General features: G+C 59.1%; 1 protein-coding gene across 1 annotated transcript in view; it reads left to right on the top strand.

Moving 5' to 3' along the window:
• Window positions 1-466: 466 nt before the first annotated feature.
• VOLCADRAFT_90672 (uncharacterized protein) overlaps window positions 467-555 on the top strand; it is a gene marked incomplete at both ends in the record, with an annotated part of 17,344 nt that continues 17,255 nt past the window's right edge. Inside the window, one exon of the mRNA XM_002950317.1 lies at window positions 467-546. Coding sequence (XP_002950363.1) covers window positions 467-546 — 80 coding nt within the window. The remainder of the gene's footprint in view (window positions 547-555) is intronic.

Genomic DNA, 555 nt, shown 5'->3' with positions numbered 1-555 from the left:
GGCGGAGGTGGGGTCAGCTGGGGAAGCAAGGTGCGGTTCCATGCCGCTTGCTTCGACGCGGTGAACGCAAAGCAATTACGGAAAGCGGCAACGGACGCACAATCTGACCTGCAGCTGATTGGGTCCTTGACCCCTAACCCGGCAGCGCCCGCTATCGCACGCGGAGCAACAACAACAAAAACAACAACAATAACAACAACAACAACAACAACAACAACAACAACAAGTTCATTGCGGACCCATGCAGTGCTGCAGAGCTACTTACCGACTGTCTCGACATTGGGGTCGACCTCCCATAAGCCGCCTTGCTTGAAAGTACTCGACATTGGAGGAGAGTTAGGCGGCTTCATAATGGGGTTAGGCGGCTTCATAGTGGGCTTTGGTGGGGAGATTGCGGCACTTGGCCGAGCTGGTGGCCGAGCTGGTTGGCGAGGGGATTTGGGGGCCGTTGGAGACCGCGGCATTAATGGCGGTGGAGGTGGTGGTGGAGGAGGTGGTGGGGCCGGTGGCGGAGGTGGCAGAGGTGGTGGCGGAGGTGCTGCGGAGGTGCTGGCG

This window comes from Volvox carteri (genome assembly GCF_000143455.1).
Source record: "Volvox carteri f. nagariensis unplaced genomic scaffold VOLCAscaffold_18, whole genome shotgun sequence".
NCBI classification, from domain to species: Eukaryota; Viridiplantae; Chlorophyta; class Chlorophyceae; order Chlamydomonadales; family Volvocaceae; genus Volvox; species Volvox carteri.
The sequence above is the reverse complement of the archived record's forward strand: the minus strand, read 5'-3'. Positions and strand labels throughout refer to the sequence as shown.